The following is a 19,368-nucleotide window of genomic DNA, read 5'->3' as shown; positions in this document are numbered from 1 at the left end:
GGCTGCTGTGGTTTTGCAGTGCATGTGCCCTGGTTTTACAGAAAGAAGCCAGTTGCAGAGGAAGAAGCCTACAGCAAGAGAGATGGCCACACAAGCGCAGGGGGCACCTGGGTTTTTCTGCCCTGATAAGGATCTGTAAGTATTTTTATCCATGGCACAGTTGGCAGCGGCCAAGCATGGGCCACGTTGGTTGAACTTGATAAAAACGCTGGTTCACCTCTGATGTTTCCTAACTTGGTGGCCGATGAGGCCATGCGTGAGATCCAGGCCATAGATGAGGAAGAGGAAGAAGAGGGAGAAGACGGGCAGAGCGAGAAGGCGGAACCAGAAGCCAAGAGAAAGAGGACAATGACAGTGAAGGCAAAAGCCAGCAAACAGCAGGCAGAGACTGCTGAGAGACGCACATCAGCTGGGGCTAGTGGAAGGGGGAGAGTGCAGGAGCCTGTGGCCTTGACAGCGCCCTGACCCGCTGCGGCTCCAAGGAACAGGGGCAGTGCACCCAGCGCTCCTGTTGCCGACTGTGGTGTGTGGTGGTAGCAGCAGAGGGACCCACATCCTTGGAGCAGGTGAAGGTATGCTCATGCAGTGCAGTGTATGCAAGCATGGGGGAATGGTGGCAATAGTCAAATGTTGGGCAGGTCGTGCCTGTTCTGGGGGAAACATCCGCCCTGCAACATTTTCCCATTCCGCTTCCTCCTTTACTGTTCCACTGCTGAGTGGCTTTCAGCGCCCCTCCTTTCTTGCCTTGGAATGATCTCGGACCACTGCATCTTGGTTTCCCGCAACTGTGCAGTCAACTCATTTGTCATACTTCCCCCTCAATATGTTCCTCACCGCATTTTAGTAGGCTAAAGCTCCCCAACCAAAATCTCGCTGCTCTACCTGCCCTTGCAGGAGTTACCATGCTGGGGGAGCGCTGTTATCTGACGGGTGAAGTTGCGTTTTATTCCTTTTTTAGAATTTTTACAAACCAACGTTGTCTTCTTTCCCCCTTGCATCAGTCCTCTCCATATTTTATTAGGCTAGGCTCACCATCCACAAGAATCTATGGTCTGCCAGCCCTTGCCGGAGCTCTTGTGCTGAAGGAGTGCCGTTTCTGACGGGGGAAGCTGATCTTTTAATCCTTTATTAGTCCCCCTCTCACCGCTGTGCTTAAAAGGGAAGCTCCCCACCTCCATTTTCACTTGTCATGTAGGCCCAAACCTCCCCACCCTAATCCTCTGCAGATTGCCTGCCCTAAAGGGGAACTGTCCAGAAGCAAGCAAGACGATGACCCCGTTCAAGGAGCAGTGGTGGGGCATGATTGGGGGGATCTGAGTTCTTTAATACACACTGCTCTGGCACCTGGCACAGCAAGAAGATACAAGGGGTTCTGGGAGCAGTTCTTGACCTTCCAAGACGAAGTGTTAACGGACGGGCAGAGGGAATTGCCAATGTGCGCCTTAGTTGGATGGGGCTGGCGGTCTCGGAAGACTAGATCATGGATGGCTTATCACTTGGCAGCGATAGCGCATTATTTCAAACTAGGGGGAAAAGCCGACCCCACCAAGGAGCATTACATTGTGATGGCGATGAGGGCTTGGGTCAAGCAAGCTGAGAGGAAGCCAAATGCAAGGCGGCCCATTGATATTGTGAAACTGCACAGTTTAATTGAAATCATGTGGGTGGTTTCCTTTGACGAGTTAGAGAGGGTTTTGTTCATGGCAGCATTCAAAATGCCTTTCTTTGGAGCCTTTAGAGTAAGTGAGCTGGTGCCTGAAAATAGGGATGGTAGGGGCTCTGGGTTTCTAAGGTTAGAAGATGTGCAGCAGGTCCAAAACCGATCAGAAGGGGAAAGGGAGGATGGTTACACTCTATAACATCCAAGGGACTATAGTATGCCCTGTAGTGGGCTTGGCAACATACCTCCAGCATAGGCAGCCGGCGGATGCAGGGTCTGTGGGGTCTCCTCTTTTCTTGGACAGGGACGGGCAGCCTTGAGCCGTTTCCAGTTCAGGAGAGTCATGGACATGGCATTAGAGAAGATGGGGGTAACGGAAGGTGTGTTTGGGTCTCACTCCTTCAGGATAGGGCAGCCACATTAGCAGCTGAGGTCAGCTTGGGTCCGGAAGAAATCAGGAGAATAGGGGGATGGAAGTCTGGGTGTTTCAGGAGATACATCAGGCCTGATAAAATGTAGTATTAAGAGCTCCCTTCTCATCTTCTAACAGCGACATGGAGGAGGAGATGGTCTGTCTGGGTAGTAGGGCATTCATTTGTGTCAAGGGCCAGGGCGAGCTGGACGGCTGAGAGAGAGGAACTGACCGCCGGCGAGTACCGGATTTGGTGACACGGGGTGCCGGAATGAGATGGGCTCAGCTGCATGGGCATATAAACAAATTGCTGGTTGAGCAGCAAAGGCCGGATGTTCTGATTATACACCTAGGAGGCAACGACTTGACAAGCCTGGGGAGGGGAGCTTTAATGAGGGAGATGATGTTTTAATTACAGGAGTTGTCCTCGCAGCTGGGCAAAACTGAGATTTTGTGGTCAGAGATCATTCCAAGGCAGATATGGAGGGGCGCTGAAAGCCACTCAGCGGTGAAGAAGTCAAGAAGCAAATTGAATGGCGCAATGGTGAAAATTTGCAGGGGCAGGGGTTTTCCCCAGATCAGGCACGGCTTGATTAATTTGAAATCCACAGAGTATTATTTGAAGGATAGAATGCATTTGTCTGCATCTGGGATGGATCTGTTTTACTGGAATGTTTGCACGAAGCTCCTGGAATTGTAAAGTTGGAAAGGGGGGAGCCGCGGTGGCCGTTAACCCACCTTTGGCGCGGCAGTGTTTTGACTAGATACAGACTCCTAATGAGCCATGGTAAAGCCGGAGTGGTCTTCGCTCTTCTCGGGACCATCGCCTCTTAGGGGCTTATGCGGCAGGGGTGTCTGGTGGTAGCAATGAGGGCTCAGCTTCCCCCAAATAAAAGGCACTGCCCCAGCCCAGGAACACCATCCGGGTGCAGGAGGGGCTCAGACACGAAGGGTTGTGGGAGTTGGGCCTACTGTGGACTTTGTTCGGGAAAGTGGGAAGCAGGTTTTTGGACATGGAGCAGTCCCTGCACCTTCGGAATATTTTCACAAAGTTGTTTGCAGTCTTCTGAATTTATTATGTTGTGAAAAGAAATCTGCAGCCTTTTTATGCCAAAAGAAGACATGTCTCATTCTGCACCTTACTGGGTGGGAAAGGAAAGGTGCAAAGAGAATGAACAAGTGTGATGTACCAAGATGGACAAATGCCCAGGTTATCATGTGTGCGTTATAATTTACAGTTTGATTGAATGAGAGGCTGTGTATTACTTTCTATTTATGATAGCTATGTTTGAGTTCTTATTTTTGGATGCTGTGTGGATTCCTGCTATGCCATTTTGTATTACGTCATGTTTTGTGATGTGGTTAGATATGGCGTGTAACAAACCCTGGGGAATATTAGGAGCAGGTCCGAATCGTTCACATTTCCGGGTCATCTGAGTTCTAGCAAATGATTGACACCTCTCCCTCACAGGGGTCGCTGAGAAATAATAACACATCATTTTCTAGTGAACACCAGGTGGGCGGGGGTTGAAAAAAAAAACATGCCCACTGTCCAGGGCTGCGAATCCCATTATGTGGTGGGTACGAAGCACACCGTGACCCTCAAATGTACGCGAGTTACCAAAACATTTAAATGTTTGGGGTTCACCTTTCGGCAAGTTCTCTCAACACTTGTGATGTGACATGGGCTATTGTGCGATAAAAATAAATGTCAGAGCAATGAAATAACAGGCGACATTATTTATGAAATAACAGGCGACATTATTATCCCACGCAATTTATGGACCTTGGAAGGATGAAAGGCTGAGTTGACGCTGCCGGGATTCGAACCTGCCACAGCAGACTGCGCGCAGATGTCACCGTAGACCACTGAGCTCACTGTGCTATCTGACCAGCTATTATGTCATTTTGTTTTAATAATGTGATGTTATGTGGGTTTAGGTGTTGGGTATGCACTATATTTTGTTATGCTACCTTGTTGGATTATGTGGTGTGCTGTTATGTAATACGAATGTATGGGATGCAATGCATTGATACATTAATGAATGCTTTGCAGTGTTCTCTTGAGTACTCTTCTGTTGTATGATGCTTTCAGCTAGTGTGCTCTGTGTCATTATACGTTATACGTTATGTCATCTAGTGTGATGTTAGTGAATGCAATGCCATGATACGTTCGCGTTCCATGGGATGGTGTCCAATGAAAAAGTCGCCTGGCAAAAGGTCGCCAGGGGACATTTCTCCAAAGTTGCACTCTCACGAAAATCAAGCACTTTCCCCAAATATTCTAGGACTTGAGTTAGAATAATAATGAATACCCATCCCAGAATATGTGGGGGAAGACTTTTAGGGATGCAGAGAAAATATTTGCCTAACTGGCGACTTTTTCCCAGATGACCGTTTCACATAGAACCCATGGGATGTTACGGAATATTATGTGTTGTTTTGTAATGTAACTGATATAATGCACAGGTCATACCGGGAATGTTTATTTAGGATTATGTGTAGCAACCCCCAGCACAGCCTCCTCTTTCCACCTCAGGCTCTTCAGCTGATCTGTTGAGAACTCTGAGGCACAATCCTCTATACCCATTCCACCCCTTCATTCCAAGGTCCATTTTCTACTGTGGCGTTATTTACCCATTCCATACCGAGGGGTAACAGCCCATGGCCCCAGTTAACGTGGGACCAGCACCGTTACCCCCAGGTGTTGCCTGTGGAACAAATCCATAAGGCCATTAGCACCCCAGGTTATCAAAGCGGCAAACTGGGGTGCTACAAGACGTCATGCGCATCCCGTCGTAGAAACAAAGATCCTTTACCAACTTGGCCACCATGGAAAGGAAGCCCCTCTTCCCTTTCCATGGCTGCTGTAGGAAGCTGAGAGGAAGGTATTCCGCCGCAGCCGAAATACGGTAAGTGGGGGGGTTAATAAAGAAGAAAAAAATAGGGATGGAGGGTGGGGGTAAGATGACGGTGAGGGGAACCGGCCGCCAGGCTGCTTGAAATGCGGGCTTATACCGGCAGTCGAAGCCCACGCTCCTAGCCACCTGATTGGCTGGCTCCACAGCACAGTGTGGAAATGTAGGTTATATCTTAACAGTAACATAATGGTATGTAATGCTGTGGGTAATTTGTACACAGCTTGTGTTGTTCTGACATCTCAGCTTTGCGTTCTCTATTTTGTGTTGGCAGCCAACGCTTGCGGAAATGCCCAGGAAGCTTGGAAATATTATGGTGGGAGCTGCTATTTGTTCGTAATTACGAAATCCAACTGGATGGCAGGAAAGCACATGTGTGAAACCAAGAATGCGACCTTGGCCATCATTACCAGTGAAGGAGAGCAGGTAATACCCGGGTCAGTTAGTCGCTATTTGCTCCATATTAGGTCACTTGGACTGTCGCATGTCTAAGTTATGTTAATGGGTCTTTTGATAGCCAACTTTTGCCATTGTGGTAGCTTCTTTGCACTGAAGGAATTTCTGATGTGTGTGTAACTTGGTTGGATGGGTGATGAGTCCTGCCTCTTCGCAGGAGATTGCAGACCCTAGAGGCCAATAGCCGGTGTATAAAGCGTGAATCTTTGGGTGTTGTGAATGAAGTGAGACACAAACGGGCTTGTAGTACCCTTGTCATACCTTACAGCGCACCCTTTTGTGGGGGGTGTCCCCTGCAATGGAGTCAGTTCACTCTCTCGTCAATAGAGGTCAAGGGGCTCTGGCGCACCAGAAACAAAATCTTCTCTTTTCACTCCCCTCACAAGTTTGGCATCCATGTCTTTAATTCACAGTATTAATAATTTATTGGGATTATTTAGGAAAGAGAAAAGCTTTCTCTTTGAAAGGTCAACGAAGAGGAGCTAAAGGTAGAGCAGTAGGTCTGTGCTTTATAAACCCTAGGAATTTCAAGAGTCAAGTTGACTTTCTCTAGAGACTCTCCATCACGTCCACAGAGAGAAGGTTTAGAAGCCAAATAAGAGGGGTAACCTAAACGAATAGTCTTATAGATCCTGCAATCTAATTTAAATAAAATGCAGTTGTCAAGAGGCAGCCGATCAAAAGTGAGATTGAGAATCACATTTCCTCACACATGCAACCAGCCTAACAGCTGAATGAAAAGCCATTTTTAAAGTCCCCATTGAAGTCTCTTGCTCTCACTAAAAAGGTGCTACTACCATATATATGGTACATCTCTTGTCACGCACCCACCCTCTGGAACACGAGCCCAGTGTCGGCTTGGAATGACCTACAATTCTCCAATTTTGCAAATCTCTCAAAACATGACCAAAGACTAATCCCAATGGACTCACAGCAATGCGCTACAGTTAAAAGATACCAGCCCAAAGGTTGGCTACCCACACTCTGCACAGCGCTCCGCTGCTCCGCAGTTAAGTCCACACTTTAATCAATCAAATTGACAACAACAAAAAATTGGAGAGAACCAAAGGTTGAATCATGGCGCTGGGGGCTGAAGGCGGGAAGACGCAGATGAAGAGTTTTAGAATAGTAGCGTTTTAAATTCATGTCGGAATCCAAGATGGTCAGCAGTACTCCGTAATGAAAGCGGCAGTTTATTCCAGGCAATCGCGGTCAAATGACTTTAAGGAAACGGTCAGGATTAGCAAGCAAAGTTAACCAGGATTGAAGTTGTCCCAGGAGCTGTTCAGGTGACGGACAACATCTTCGGATGACGCAAAAAGATAAAGTTGAGTGTCGTCCGCATACCAATAATAATCTGTGATGAGGTCTTCCAGTGGCTCCAAGAATAGATTAAAAATCATGGGTGCCGAAAGCCACAGAGAGATCAAGCAACACGAGCGGACAGTAACCCTGGACATCAGCAATGTGAATAATACATCCATCACCTAAAGAGTGACCGGCTCCGTACAACGATTCGACCTGAAACCAGACTGATAGGTCCTGATCCGCCCCTCATGACCAACACCATCCAGCAATTGTGGGGAATCAACTTTCCAAACAAGTTTACGTTAAATGCTGGCCTACAATTAACCAGAACATCTCAGTCCATTTTTGGCTTTCTTTAACAGTGGGGAAATTGTATCCGTTTTCAGTAGTTTTGGAAAAATGCCACCTTAAAGCGAAGAAGCAAACATTTTAGAAATCATCACCAAGACGCTGAGTAACCCTTTTTAATTTGTTTAGTTGCAACTGAGTCATCGGAGAGGAACATGGGTTTTAATCTCATTTATTGCAGCAAATTCTACTAGGGCTTTCAGGGAAAATATGCATCCAGAGAATATGGGCCAAATTCATGGAACGATTTCCTATGGGATTACGCCATTATAAAATAAGTGCTGAGTCCGAAGGTTTGTCTGGAAAGGATGGAGAGTGATTTCAAGATGTGCCTGTTGAATAGAGGAAATGTCATGCGGTTGTTTAACATCATAACCCTGGATCTCAAATTTGTGAATGAGGATATTAAGATTGTGGAGTTTGTGGAAGAAAAAAAGACAGATTGGACTATTCTTCATCTTTCCTCTCAAGGGAAGAAGGACTCATTGTTGGCCCTTAGAGATAAATTCTTGTCCTTTGTATTTGAATTAACGGATTTTCACACTTAACTGAAAATTAATTGGAAAATGGCAACCTCAATAAAGGCCTCAAGCCGGGAAAACCCAATGCGGGGACCCGAAAACAGGATGGAAAGCGGCAAGGAAGAATCAAAGAGACAGCCTAAAACTGGTGAAACGATCCTGAATAAGATAGATCTGCATTTGCAGAAGTTTACTGTGGCAAATCTTGGAGGGTGGATTGATACAAGCTCCCATACTGATACCACTTCTTCTTGGTCATGGCTAGCGGGATCATTGGGTCGTATCTCAGACTGCGGGGGTAAACAAGTGAACCGATTGAGGATGGGGTGTTGGAATACTGGAGGTTTTCGAAGCCTATTTGTACGGCGGTTGATGGGTATGGATGCCTTTATTATCCTCCTGTTCCAAGAAACTTGGCTAAGGGAACCTCCCCATTGCAATGGGTATGTGGTGTTCCTAAACCTGGCTCCTTAGGGGTTACTGGGCCGTCCTTTTTCTGGCCTATTAATGACGATGAAGAATGACTTGGGATGGTCAGTCCCTGCCACCAAATGCCCAAACCCTTATGTTCAGGCAATCTATTTAAAGCACGATGAGGATGTTGTGGAATTTTCCTGGATATTGATTAATGTTTATTGGCGAGTCAACATGGGGAATGATTTTGATTTTATGAAGTCTATAACCAATTTGATTGATAACGCTATTTGCGAAGTGGATGGGGTTAAGATTGTATTGTGTGGTGACCTGAATATTAAATTGCTAGATAAAATAGGGAAAGTGTGTGATAAGAATCAATGGAAGGAAAGAGAGAAGGAATGGATGTTGAGTATGAAGGCGAGAGATGTGCATTTGGTGAATGGTCAAATGGAGGGAAATTCCCTGGTCACCCGACATGGAGGAGTGGAACCCTGAACTCACGTATTGACTATTGTTTATTTCTAAAAACCTTAAGGAGATAATTGAGAGCTTTGTGGTTAGTTTACAGACACTCAGTGACCATGACTTATGGATCATAAGTTTTAGGGAGTGGGGAGTTAAAGGTAAGACTGATAAGATGGAAGAGGTTGAATGAGGGAGCTGTGGGATTCGTTTAAGATTGAAAGAGCAAGATGTTAAGAAGATCAATAAGGATTTTAAAAACCAGCCATTGTCTGATCCCATGAATACTGACTATAGGGGACTCCTCAACGAGTTTTGAAAGTATGGTTCCCAGAAAGGGGCTCTGCCATGGTCTATAAAGCATGCCTATGACTGTGAACTAGTCAGAAAAAGAAGAGCTATGCATAAAGTAGTGAAACAGATAAGGGGGGACTCTGAACCCAGGAAAAAGGGAAGTATAAGGTTAACTCGCAGACCTATAAAAACTGGTGAAGAACTACGAAAAACTCATGCCTGCAACAAGATGCTGAGCGCATGCTGCAAGCAGTATGCAAGAAAGACTCTAGATCTACATGGGAGTTATTAAATGTGGGGGTGTTTCGCCAGGAGAAATCCCTGGTGATAGTGGCAGAGAGTGATTGGATCAAACACTATCAGTCCCTGTTCTCTGACCCTGGTGAAGGCACAACTGTCACTAAGGAGCGGCGTAAGGGTGGATGGAATTTCGCTCTGGACGAACATGATGTATGCTTCATGATTGGAAAGCTGAGTGCTTTCTGTGCAGCGGGACCCGATGGGATTTCGAATCATGAATTAAAACAGAACAAAGATCATTGGGCTAAAGTCGTGACTACGATGTTTAGACAAATCATGATTAATATGTCCATCCTAGAGTCGTGGAGAGAGGACCTGATTGTGCCCATTTTCAAAAAGGGTGAAAGGGCGGATCCTAAAAACTACCATCCTATCGCCCTTTTGGATGCGATTGGTAAACTCTTTGCAACTCTCCTTTTGTGGGATCTGAAAAAATGGGCTGAAGCGAGTGGCATACTAGACCCTAGACAGACATGATTTGTGAGGGGAGTGGGAACATCTTTAAATCTCTTTCTACTGACTCTCCTAAAGGAAAAGAGTTTTGAGAAGGGATCGACACTATTCTTGGCCTTAATGGACCTTGAACAGGCGTTTGATAGTGTTATCAGGAGTCATTTGTGGGCAGAATTGCAGAAGTGGGGTTGTCCGGTTGATCTGGTAGAAGCAATGGAAGCGCTCTATACAGATACTTCAGTCCGAATTAGGTTGTCATGTAGGGGTACACTATCCAGTAAAATCTTCACTTATCAGGTGGATATTCGGGCCTTTCCGCCAACAATCAACGGAGCCCAGGTTTCGTGGATTCTTTTTGCGGATGACCTGGTTTTCTGTCATGGATGGCACTCTGACAAGAGCGGCACAGGGCACCCAGGTATGGATTGGGTGGCTGTGCTGAAGTAAGGTGACAGATAAGCACACACACAGCAGGAAGCTCAACAAGAACGAAGAGTAGGCAAGTGTAGCACGAAATAAAAAGGTACGAACAAACTGGATTCCCTCTTGGGTTGTATTTAGAAATGGGAAACAGTGTTCCACGGACCTTAGGAAACTCCAGCCTTCTGCACAGATTGCTATTACATGGGCCCACGCTGTATGCTCATGGCTGGGAACAACAGCTGTGGATGTCTGTAACAATGAAATGCGACAGGGGAAGGGGCAGAGGGGCAGAGGTTGCCTGCCGAAAACCAACAGTCAAGCTCTGTACAAAGGGATCTACATACGATACAAGAGAAGACAAGAACAGAAATATCCAGAGAAAAGGAAGTCGATGAGCAATTTAGCAGAAGGAAATGAAGGAAAAGCAGTATAACTGAAATGGGTAACCTAAGGGAAGGACAGAGGACTCAAGGAAGAGAAGGACAGGGATCAAGAACAGGGGTTTGCAAACAAGGAAGAGAGCAAGGGAGCAGCAGCCAGGAAACAGGGAGGCTGCAAACCGGGAAGCAGGGCTGCAGTAACGGATGGCATAAGGTGCAGGTAAATGGTTGTGGACTGCAGAGGACTGTAGTAGGCTGCAAGGCAGGAAGCCCAGAGGAGCAGGGCAGAGAGCTGTAGTAGACGGCAGACAGAGAGCCAAGAGGAGCAGGGCAGCAAAGAGCGAGCCCAAAGGAGCAGGGCTGCAAGGCAGGGAGTCCAGAGGACAAGGGCTGTAGGCAGCGGAGTGAAGCAGGCTGCAAGGTAGGGAGCCCAGAGGACAAGGGCTGTAGGCAGCGGAGTGAAGCAGGCTGCAAGGCAAGGAGCCCAGAAGAGCAGGGCAGCAAGGAGTGAGCCAAGAGGATCAGGGCCGCTGACTGTAGAGGGCTGCAGAGGACTGTAGTAGGCTGCAAGGCAGGAAGCCCAGAGGACAAGGGCTGTAGGTAAATGGCAGCGGAGCGTGATCGGCTGCAAGGCAGGGAGCCCGGAAAGGGCACTGGATCAAAAGCAGGATAAAGCAGGAACAGGAAGAGCATACAAATACGAGTCAAAAGGCAAAAAGGGGCTGGGAGGATTCTAGATGCAAGAGACTGAGCTCCTGCAGGCAGCTGCTTAAATACCACCCTGCCCTGTACTGAGGCAGGCTAATTGGTAGCACCTGCAGCAGCACACTTGAAGACAATCTGCCTCCTCCCTCCCTGGTCCTGACATGATGGAAGCAGCACTGATCGCTAGGGCTTCTGGGGATTGTGGTTCCAATGCTGACGAATGGGAATGGCCAGGAATTGATAGCTGTAGCAAGGTGCATTATGGTACATGTAGTTAGTTGAATTAAATAGGAAAGTACCAATGTTGCGCAAATGGGAATTAAGGATCAAAGTGTGAATAGGGGTTGTTCAAAGAGTATTATGAAGATGAATGAATAACAATTAGTCCATGATGGTTGCCAATGAGTGCACCCGTGGCGCAGGCATGACATTTCCCTCGATTGTACTCCAATAGGACTCCAACGACATCTGCAAGCCTTTGAGCGATATCTTAAAGCTAATGGGATGAGAATCAATGCAGCAAAATCTAAGGTGCTCCCGATGAAGAATGCAAGATTGACTAAGAAAGAGAAATTTACTTGGAGGGTGGATGATATACCCTTGGAGATAGTGGATTCAATTGTGTATTTGGGAGTCGCTATTAACAGAAATGCTAATGAGGCGGCTCATTTTGCGTATTTGTGGCAGAGAATGATACCCCCAGTCAATTAGGGTAGGGTGCTCCACTGGAAGTTCGGTAAATTTACATTTCTACCTATTGTGACCTTCTATAAGCAGAAGGTGGAGCAGGTACTCACCTATGTGCGCCAAGGCGGTTCTTCGCCTCTCATGTGATTGCTGGGAGAAATTTGAGGGTCATTTTTGGCACAAGATCTTAAAACTGCCAAATGACCTCCCGGTGTGTATGATTAGGCTCGAACTCAGGCTCCAGTCTCTGACATCAATGGTGGCTTGGAGGACCGCCTCTTTATATATAAAGTGTGCCCTGGAGAGTGTGGTGATCCCTTTTAAGATCTTGGCACTAGATAGTAGGGTGGTAGAAAACCAATTGGAACAATGGCGGATTAAGGTGGAAGCTTTTTTGTTGGATAAGAATGTCTCTGTGGAATTGTTGCTGTCCAATCCAATGAGTGTGAGAAAGAAATTGTTGTGAAGGGACTGGATCTTCACCATGGATCAATGTGGTGGTTTAAAGTCTAGAGAAATGATCACCACTGAGAGTGGGAGGGTCAATGAGCAACCCAAATGTATGATCAAATTCCCCTACCCAAAATATCGGGATTTACTTCTTAGATGTCGTCTGAATATCCTCCATACAAGAGTGGTTCCGTTTAGGAGGACGATGATGGGTGTTGATAATGCAACCTGTCGGTATTGTAAGAGGATCCAGCATGTGGAAAGCATCTAGTGATGAATTGCAAAGCTCTGAGGGAGAATTGAGCGTTTTTTCTCAAGGATTTCATATGGATGGGGTCAACTCTTACAAATGCGGAATGGTGGAAGTGGATGTTAATTGGTGATAAGTCCAGGCTGGTTATTGTGGTGATCAAAAATGCTTAACGCTGTGTTATCAAACTGGGGGGCCCACCTAGGATTGAGGGTGAGGATTCATTGAACTCAGTTGGTCGACTCTGATTTAACTACCTATGGTTTGCCCTGATTTATTAAGTGGGAATGTAAGGGATCAGAATGTGTTGCTGTTTGGTTGTAGATGCTCTCTGGAATTGTTATTTTAAAGGTTTATTTTAAGTTGATGATTGTTTTACATATTTGACTTTTAACTAAGCTTCGCATATTCTTGTAAATGCTGTGCCCTGATACCCCTGGGTACATCCCCGCATTATAAATAATAAAACAAACAAACAAATGAATGTCTTTTGGAGGCTTCCAATTACTAAATGTTAATCCTAGGGTTGATAGCCCCACTAGGAAAGTTTGGCATAACGACTTAAGCAGTACAGTGATTGATCACGTTTTTGTAACCAACAACATATTGTCACTCTCTGGAAGTCCATCACAACGGTTTAAGTGATCACTCTGCATTATATCTAAGGCTAAAGGTAACATTTAATCTTGGTGTACTGCAAAATATGTAACAAATGTATTAATCAACAGGGGTCTAAACAGGGGTCTAAACCATATAGCTTGGAATCCCAAGTCAATACTCACTTGGCGTCCGCTTTGACTATGGGTCTTTATGATCCTCTGTCCACTGTTCAGCTCCTTATGGAGTTTTGTGATATTTGTATGACTTTTAAAATTCTCAGTGTACTAATCTGACCCCAAATTCCCATAACTGTTTTCCTTGTTATAAACTGCGAGAAACCTGAGGGCGTTTTCACTTCTTTCTCCCCATCTTCCTGTAGTCAGGTGGCAGGGAAATGATATCACTTTTTGGGTCCTGACCCTGGGGGGTGGATATGCAAGGGAGGACCACTAGGGTTCCCCACTAGGAAATTTGGGGAATGGAACGAGGATAACCTTAGGCAAGACTTGATATCGCCCATTTCCGTTCCACAATGAACCCTCAGGCCCTGATGCTTTTATAGGGTACTGTCAAAACCCTGTAGGTCATTATCAATCTTCCCCACTGTCATACACTCCAACTGCCCCATATACATATCCCTTTAAGACTGGGACGTAAAAGAGGCAACTAGGAGTGATGCACACTACTCCCTGTGCACAACCCTATGCTACTGGGACGAGGAAGAGGACTGTAGAAAAGTACTATGATGTTAAGGCATGTCCCAGTGACGTAAGTAATTATGGTCAGGCAAAGGACTTGCACCTGCAGCCAATTAATGTATCACAGGTGCCTATAAAGAGAGGCCAGAGAGAAACACAACTGGGCAGGAGAACGCGGCAATCTGAGGTGGAGCAGGCAGAATATGGGTCGGTGAAAAGGATGCTAATCACTACAGGGAAGCCAGAAAGACATTGGGGCCTGAGCAGAGGGTCAAGAGCTTTGCAGAGCCCGGTGCCGTTTGTTCACCGTTGGGAGTGGGGAACACAGAAGCCTCCCACACGCTGCCAACAGCTGCGGGAAAGTCTGGAGATAGAGAGCACTGCTTGCTGAAGCTCCCAGAGAGAGCGATAGAGAGAGGAGTGAGAGAGAACCAGAGAGGAAAACCGGAGCACCCAGAGGAGCGGCTGCACACCGGTGGATGACAGGGAAAGATCACTCAGGCTGGGGCGCTCCAGGATCATGGTGTGTGTAATGGCTGATGCCACTCACGTAAAAGTATGTGACAAATGGGTATGGAGACCAAATGTGAAATATTGAAAGACAAACGAGGGGCAAGGTATTCAGCAAGTCATTGAATACCGAAGTAATTGAAGAAATTTGCAATGTATATGAAATACTGCACGAGTAAAAGGAAAGTGATGAAAAGTTATGAATGCGCTGAAACCAAGGGAGAATTCTATTTCTGAGTTGACAGAAAGTGCAAATCAACTTTAAGCTGGGAGGCGAGTGAACAGCATTTGTGAAACACAATGGAATACTGTGAAAGCAAGTTGGTGACAAGGAGAAGCACCATGAAGCGAAGTGTGTAAAAATCACATGTTGTCAGAGTCAGAAGGCTGCAAATGTAATATGTAGGTGTATATGGACTAATGACACAGTTGCAGAAGGGAAACCTGTGTTGCCAAGGAAACTCCAAGGAAAGTCGCTGCACATTGCAAAATGCCATGGGTTATCGTTTGCGTGACCTATGATGGTTGTGGTCCGACAGCTGTGCTTAGACCGAATAACTCCTACTTGGAATGAATGAAGGCTTTAATTATGCATGCAAAAAACAAAATTCCAAATGTGGCCACTTTTCCCTAATTCTTGTTTTTAAATGTTATAAAGCCACGGGTATTCTTACTGTTACTTATGGTGCCAGGTGTTACAATCCCTCTAATAAATTTCCTTGGCATGAACTGGAAGGGATGTTTTGGAAATCCATCCTAAAACCTCTCACCTGCACCCCAATTTCAGCCATTCATTATGGCTTGGGCTATCTTCACTTGATTGTTTTGTGAATTGGATTTTTTTTTGTCTTTTCAATAAGCTGTCTAACCCACCTAAAAATTATTTATTTTGTAGTATTGAATTAAGTCAGGATTCTTGCATTTTCTCGCAACTGTTGCTCTGCTTTTCTTTCTCAAACATACTACCTGACATTAATACCACAACTGATATTGTATCAACCAAACCAAACGAATAAACAAGAAACTGCATTTACTTGATAGGTGCAAAACTCAAAGTGAAGTTTTAAAATACAAGATTTATGTTTATATTGGTTTCACCATGAAAAAATTCAATTTCTTTCCTCTGCACCTTACTAAATTTCCATGCCCTATTATAAGAGAACAATTCTTAAGATTCTGTTTTTAACTCTTTTTAACTTACAGGTACAAGTCTAAAAATTAATCAGGAAGATCACTTCGGTAGGATGTGTTATGATCGTACAAAAATTGAGACTCTAGAACATTTGTTTATGGAATTTGATAAATTGCACTTTATAAGACTTATGTATTTTTCCAAATGTGCATGACACCGATGTCCTGACTATCAAAAATGTCTGGTAAAGATTTGCAGATGGCAACAAAATTTCCTAAATTATTGCATTAGTAAGATTTTTGGGAAAGATTGGGTATAACATTGTGTTCCTCTTTCTTTCGTATTTATGTACGCCATTAACTCTGTACAATTGTATGTATTTTAATGTATTTCACACAGTGATTAATCTGTATTATATGTGAAAGGTTTGATCAAAACCATGTAACATTACAATACATAAAATAACCAGTATTTTGTTTACAGTTTGTCTGAATACATTCCTGCACTGAGCACATGACATAAACAGTACTGTTTTTGCTCCTCCACCCCCAACTCCCTTACGGGCAGTCGCTTCTCCAAGCAACAAGTTTGGGGTAGAACTCTTTCTTCAGCTGGGGCCTCCCTCTGGAACAGCCTCCCTGCCTCCCTGAAACTGGAGGAGAACCATCTCCGGTTCCAGAAGCACATCAAGACCTTCCTCTTTTCTTCTGCTTTCTCTCTTCCTCTCCCCTGGTGATTTCCTGTCTGGAACTGCACTGGTCACCTTGCTACCCTCTGATTTTGGGCCCAGGACCCTGCCCGCCCAGTTGCACGCCTGAACAGCCTCCTAACTACCCTTACACTTAGGTCTGTAAACCTACAGTCCCACTACATGCACTTTTGGACACCTGCTGTCTGCACTTACCCTTGCACCAGCCACCTGCTGGCCGCACTTCTTGTTATTGTTTTGATCCCATGTACAGCACTCTACTGTCGCCTTTCCTCTGGCACTTTTACCCTCCCCACCCCTCTGCACTTGCGCAATCACAATGTCACTTGGCCTAGTAAGATCGTTGTCTCTGTCCTCCCTCTGTTCCCCTTCCCTTGCCTTGTTGCGCATTGAAACACTTGTGTATAGGCGCGTTACAAATGACTTATCATATCATATCATATTGTGTTTGCAGTCTGTCTATCTGCCTGCCTGCACTGAGGACATGATATAAATAGTACTAGTGTTTACAGTTTGTCTGAATACCTTCCTGCACTGAGCACATGATTTAAACAGAAAATACTTTTCGAGGAACCTTATTTGTTTGGGCTTCCCTTTGAACAACCTCAGCGCCCTGACAATTTCCAGATACTACACTGTTTTGTTAGGACTTTCCGCTTTTTCGTGGTCGCATGTGATTGTAACCACGGAGTTCCGGTTCCTCAACTCTGTTTTGATTAAGACACAAAAGCAAACATTTGGTTACTGTTTCTCTCATGCGCCTTTATGCTTTGAGAAGAAAAAATCCACCAGACTCTCCTTCTCTTGATTTTGTAAAAGATGGATATCTTTTATTTAAACAACTTAATTGTACTCTTTATGTTGCCGTTTATGATTACACGTGTTTCGACAAACACATCGTCTTTTTCAAATCAGGGCTGATTTATAGAAAAATTCCAAGACACATAAACAATTAACAAATTTCAAACATAAACCAAAACATGTACGGTCAAGTACAAATAAAATGACAAAAAAATATAATAAACCATTTTTTGACATTAAGTATAAGCAAAACATTTTTTCATTACAATAAACATTCAATGGGATGGCGATTTTGGGAGGTGTGAAGGGTCGGAATGTTGAGGGTTAGGAAAAAACACACAAAACATAACATAAACACAGAGAGAGAAATGTTTACAAAAAAATATATTAGTTAGTTACCACTTTCATGTTGTTCATAGAGTGTAAGAAAGTTTTAGGTTTTAAATTTTGGTAAGTGATTTACATCTTCTTACCTAATGCTTCCTGTTCAATACTCCTATTGCTTTAGTCTGTCTCTATTGTTGATAACGGGTTTGGCATGGGTTAAATCCCTGTAAATTAAAATACACTACATGTACCACCAGAGTTTATACTTTTCATTTGTTTACTCAATAGTGTTTGCAAATTGAATCCAAATGTAGCCCGAAATTGATTTAAACGTGCTCATGAGTTCTTGACTAGTATGAATAAAATGAAGCTCGCTGTGGTTAATTCTGCTTAAAGAGGTCCTTATGTGCCGCAAGGTATACTTAAAAAAATAATAATAAATCACTTTCTCTAATTTGCCGTTTAGTTTCCGCACCTCCATGCGGACTCACGTGTCCACATTGAAAATAATGCAGCCCCCTCAGGGGACCCTCTCGCACGCTTACCTGTGGCCGCGTGTCCTGTTCCAAGTGGTCCTAGTGTTTCTGTCTCGTCTCCCTGTTTACATTGCTTCATGTCGGTTTGTGGGATAGGTCAATTCTTCAAACAAACAAGAGGAGTAGCGATGGGAATTAAATATGCCGTAAATAAGCGTGCGAGAGGGTCCCCTGAGGGGGCTGCATTATTTTCAATGTGGACACGTGAGTCCGCATGGAGGTGCGGAAACTAAACGGCAAATTCATTGCAGTACTTTGTGAGAGGGATTCAGGTATGCCAACCAGGGTCAGGGACCCACTACAGCTTGGGGATTGCATCCAGGCTGTGCTCCTTTGGTGCAGTATATGGTGAGGGGAAGCCAGAGCTGCCAACTAGGGGTTGGAATCCCAAGGAACCAAAGTAATAAGCCTGAGAAGGGCTGGGGGTCAGGGAGACATTCCCCTGCCAATTGTGGAACTGAAAAGCAAGCATGAGAAGGGCTGGGGAAAGGAAGACACTTCACCCATCAACCATTGGACTATATAGTAAGCCTGAGGAAGGCTGGGGGAAGGGAGACATCTAGGGAGGCCCAAACAGCTAAGGAGTGGCAGAAACTACATTGGGAAAATCCTACCAAGAACTGCCTTTTGTCCAGAGGAAGGGAGGAATTCCTCTGAACCAAGAAGACACTTTCTTTTAATTTAGTTAGCTCAGAGTGTAAGGGACAGAGTTAGGATTTTAACATTGTACATTGGGACTTTTGCTTTGGACATTCAGTTATTTAAGTTGAGGCAGGGAAACCCCTCATATAGTTAGGGCGAGATAAGATGTTCTTCACCTGTTTACCCTCTTAATAAAGGTGTATAGCAATCAATATGAGCCCTCTGTGTCAGAGTCTTACTTCTGCATCCTTGCACTACACTGGTGGAGCATGGGCAGGGGCAACCTAAGGTCAGCATAGCTGGGCTCTGGTGCTAGGGATGAGATAAACATTGGCCAATAATGATGCATCATTTGTCAGTGGATCCCTGCTGCCACATTCCAGGTGGGCATGTGCCTACTTCTTCGTTGTGTGAGGGTGCTGACACGGTGACCTTCATTGGGTGCTATCTCGAACATTGGGACATGGGCGGTGAACTAGTGGCGCCTCTGAGTCTTGCATAATGAAGATGGAACTGGGCACTTCCAAGAAGCAAATTGGGAGTGGCCGAGAGTGCTCATTATTCTAGAGTATCCTTGGCTCCCAAGAGATATAGCTAGTCAATTATGGTTAGCCTTGCGCCCTCTTTCGTCTGATGTCTGGTGCCATTGTCTTTGCCAACACTGCTGGGGGTAGCAGCGAATGGAATGGACGGCTGGTGACATCATCATACACAGAACCGCAAAGGAGGTTTGTACACAGGTTCCTTTAAGGCAATCACAATAAGATGGCTTCAGTTTGGTTTTCCTGCCTATCTGTTCATATTTACGATACACATTATGTTATTTTCTGTACAATTCTGTGTAGTGCCTGTGGTCATGAACACAAATGCGGCTCAATCACCTACAAGCCATGAGGGCCAGGCTCTTCAGCACAAGTCCAGCCTCCGAGAAGGATTGGTTGCTTTTCCGTCCAGTCCTGCTCTTTCCAG

The 19,368-nt window shown here is 45.2% G+C and overlaps 1 protein-coding gene across 2 annotated transcripts in view; it reads left to right on the top strand.

The window, feature by feature from the left end:
- The window catches only part of LOC138447726 (hepatic lectin-like), a 438,341-nt gene that overhangs the window by 269,149 nt on the left and 149,824 nt on the right, over positions 1-19,368 (top strand). For both annotated transcript variants that reach the window (XM_069604027.1, XM_069604026.1), the window contains exon 7: positions 5,265-5,416. In XM_069604027.1, the coding sequence (XP_069460128.1) occupies positions 5,265-5,416 (152 nt within the window). The remainder of the gene's footprint in view (positions 1-5,264; positions 5,417-19,368) is intronic.

The sequence above is a fragment of the Ambystoma mexicanum genome, chromosome 3q (assembly GCF_040938575.1).
Source record: "Ambystoma mexicanum isolate Mex_15411 chromosome 3q, UKY_AmexF1_1, whole genome shotgun sequence".
NCBI classification, from domain to species: Eukaryota; Metazoa; Chordata; class Amphibia; order Caudata; family Ambystomatidae; genus Ambystoma; species Ambystoma mexicanum.
Note: the sequence above shows the minus strand (reverse complement) of the source record. Positions and strands in the feature narration are given on the sequence as shown.